General features: G+C 74.7%; 1 protein-coding gene across 1 annotated transcript in view; it reads left to right on the top strand.

The window, feature by feature from the left end:
- The window catches only part of CTDSP2 (CTD small phosphatase 2), a 5508-nt gene extending 3266 nt beyond the window's left edge, over nt 1-2242 (top strand). Inside the window, exons 2-8 of the mRNA XM_026045088.1 lie at nt 650-792; nt 890-928; nt 1154-1255; nt 1367-1423; nt 1633-1725; nt 1803-1988; nt 2071-2242. Of these exons, the coding sequence (XP_025900873.1) occupies nt 650-792; nt 890-928; nt 1154-1255; nt 1367-1423; nt 1633-1725; nt 1803-1988; nt 2071-2196 (746 nt within the window). The 3' untranslated portion in view covers nt 2197-2242. The remainder of the gene's footprint in view (nt 1-649; nt 793-889; nt 929-1153; nt 1256-1366; nt 1424-1632; nt 1726-1802; nt 1989-2070) is intronic.
- Nucleotides 2243-2690: the final 448 nt, after the last annotated feature.

The following is a 2690-nucleotide window of genomic DNA, read 5'->3' as shown; positions in this document are numbered from 1 at the left end:
CACCGGAGCCCCTCGCCGAGGCCTCGGGCCTGGCGGCCGCTCCGCTCGGGCTCCGGCCCCGGGCGCTCGGCAGCGGCGCGCGGAGGTTTCCCGCACGGCCCGTGGCACCGGGGACAGCCCGGGACGGTGTCAGCGGCTCCGCCACGGCCCGCGCGAGCGGAGGAGCCTCTTGGGCCGCGGCTCTGGGCGGGCAGAGGCGGCTCCCGTGTCCCTCCCGGCGGCTCCCGCGTCCYGGCCCCGGCTCCCGCATCCCATCTGGTCCCACATCCCGCCCGGCTCCCGTGTCCCGCCGACCCCACGTCCCGGCCCCGGCTCCCATGTCTCGCCCAGCTCCCGCATCCCGGCCCCAGCTCCTGCATCCAGCTCCCGTGTCCCAGCCCAGCTCCTGTGTCCTGCCCGGCTCCGCATCCCGCCGGTTCCGCGGGGCCCGCAGCCGCCGGGCGGTTCTGCTGCCGCCGTTTCCTTTGGCCCCGGTGCCGGACGTCGCTGGACGTCGGCGCTCGGCYGGTGCCGCTGCAAGGGCCACCGGGGGGGCGGCAGGACGGGAGCCCCTGCAGCTCCCGGAGCTGCCACACACGGACACAGAGCGGAGCCGGGAAGAGCCTGGGGGGCCCAGAGCTGCCACCCACACGTGTCCCCTTCCCCTCAGGCTCCGGCTGCGGCTCCTCTCCCAAGAAACCGCGTGGCCGGAGCATCTTCAAGGCCCTTTTCTGCTGCCTCCGGGCCGGGGGCGCCGGGGGCTGCGGGGCTGAGCACGGGGTCTGCAAAGAGGAGCCCGGCCCTGTGGCCAAGGTGAGGGGCTGCCCCGCGCCGGGGGGCACCGGCCCCCTGCCCGCGTCCCCCGCGGGGGCTGCCACTGCCTCCTGACGCCCGTTTCTCCCTCCGCCAGTCGGATCTCTTGCCGTGTCTCCAGTACCAGTTCTACCAGGTGCGTGAGGCCCTGTCCCCGCATGCAGGACATGGGGGTGGCCGTTGTCCCCCACCCCGCCCCTGTCATCCTCCAGTGACACAGCCTGGAGCGGGGGGGCCGCTGGCCGTGCCCCCATCTGCCCCGGGGCGCGGGGAGGGCAGCAGCCCCCGTGGGGACCCACGCGGCAGGGAGGGGACATCCCTGGGGCACCCTGGGGTGACGGCGGTCCCGTCCCGCCTGCAGATCCCTGGGCCCTGCCTGCTGCCCGAGGCGACGCAGCAGGACCAGGGCCGCATCTGCGTGGTCATCGACCTGGACGAGACGCTGGTGCACAGCTCCTTCAAGGTGGGGGACGGGGACGCGCGGGACGCCCCTGAGCTGCCCTGCGCTGAGGGGGACACCCTGTCCCCAGCGCCACCCTGGGGGACCCCCCGCTAACCGCGCCGCTCCCCCCAGCCCATCAGCAACGCCGACTTCGTGGTGCCCGTGGAGATCGAGGGGACCACGCACCAGGTGAGGGGACAGCGGCGCCGGCGGGACGGCCGAGCCGCCGGGACCCCGGGGCCGCGGCCCGGTTCAAGTAATCCAGGATAGGCTGTTACCATCCCCGGCCTATTCTCGATTACTTGTGCCGGGAGGCGGCCGGTGACGCGGAGCAGGCGGCGGCGGCGGCAGGTAGGGCGGCGGGGCCGCGGGGCGGYGCTGAGGCCGCTCCCCGGCAGGTCTACGTGCTCAAGCGGCCCTTCGTGGACGAGTTCCTGCGGCGCATGGGCGAGCTCTTCGAGTGCGTCCTCTTCACGGCCAGCCTGGCCAAGGTGAGCGCGGGACGGGGACGAGGGCGCCCGCGGGGTCCCCGTGCTGCCGTCACCAACGTGTCCCCCTATGTCCCCAGTACGCGGACCCCGTGACCGACCTCCTGGACCAGCGCGGCGTTTTCCGGGCTCGGCTCTTCCGGGAATCGTGCGTCTTCCACCAGGGATGCTACGTGAAGGACCTGAGCTTGCTGGGCCGCGACTTGCACAAGACCCTCATCCTGGACAACTCGCCGGCCTCCTACATCTTCCACCCCGGCAACGCGGTGAGGCCCCGGAGCGCCGCCGTTCCCGGCCGCCCGCGGCCCCGGCACCGTCCCGCTCATGCCGGCCCTTCGTCCCCGCCAGGTCCCCGTGCAGTCCTGGTTCGATGACATGGGCGACACGGAGCTGCTCACCCTGCTGCCCATCCTGGAGGAGCTCAGTGGCGCCGAGGACGTTTACGCCAGCCTGGGCCAGCTGCGGGCGCCCTAGGGTGCCGGCCCCGCTCCGCCGGGGACCCTTCACTCAGTGCCTTGGATCCGGGGCGCCGGGACGGGGCTCCGTGGCCGCCCGGCTCCTGCCTCGCTCCACACGGCCCCATCRTCCCCGCGGCCGCACCGGGGGCCCCGGTCCCCGTTTGCTGTCCCTGCTCCCGCCGCGGGGCCAGGACCAGCTGTGGGGATCCCCCCTCRGGACCCCCTGCTCCCCTCCCCAGCCGCCCCCAGGGTGTCTCTCGGGGCGGGGGGGTCCCCCGCTCCGCTGGGGGCTCCAGCCCCTCCAGGTGCTGCCAGCAGGGGCAGAGTCCCCTGCACCCCCCGGCCCCACGGAGCCGCAGCCACCAAGCCTTAGCGCCCCCCCACCCCGGGGGCCTCAGGGACCAGCTGGGGGTGCCCGTGTSTCTAGGGGGAAAGGGCTGAAACCCCCCCAAGCCTGGCAGGGCCCCCCCAGGGACATGTGTCCTGCAAGGGCAGTGCCCAGGGGCTGCC

This window comes from Nothoprocta perdicaria, unplaced genomic scaffold (assembly GCF_003342845.1).
Source record: "Nothoprocta perdicaria isolate Ctin4 unplaced genomic scaffold, notPer1 scaffold_398, whole genome shotgun sequence".
Classification (NCBI taxonomy): domain Eukaryota; kingdom Metazoa; phylum Chordata; class Aves; order Tinamiformes; family Tinamidae; genus Nothoprocta; species Nothoprocta perdicaria.
The sequence above is the reverse complement of the archived record's forward strand: the minus strand, read 5'-3'. Positions and strand labels throughout refer to the sequence as shown.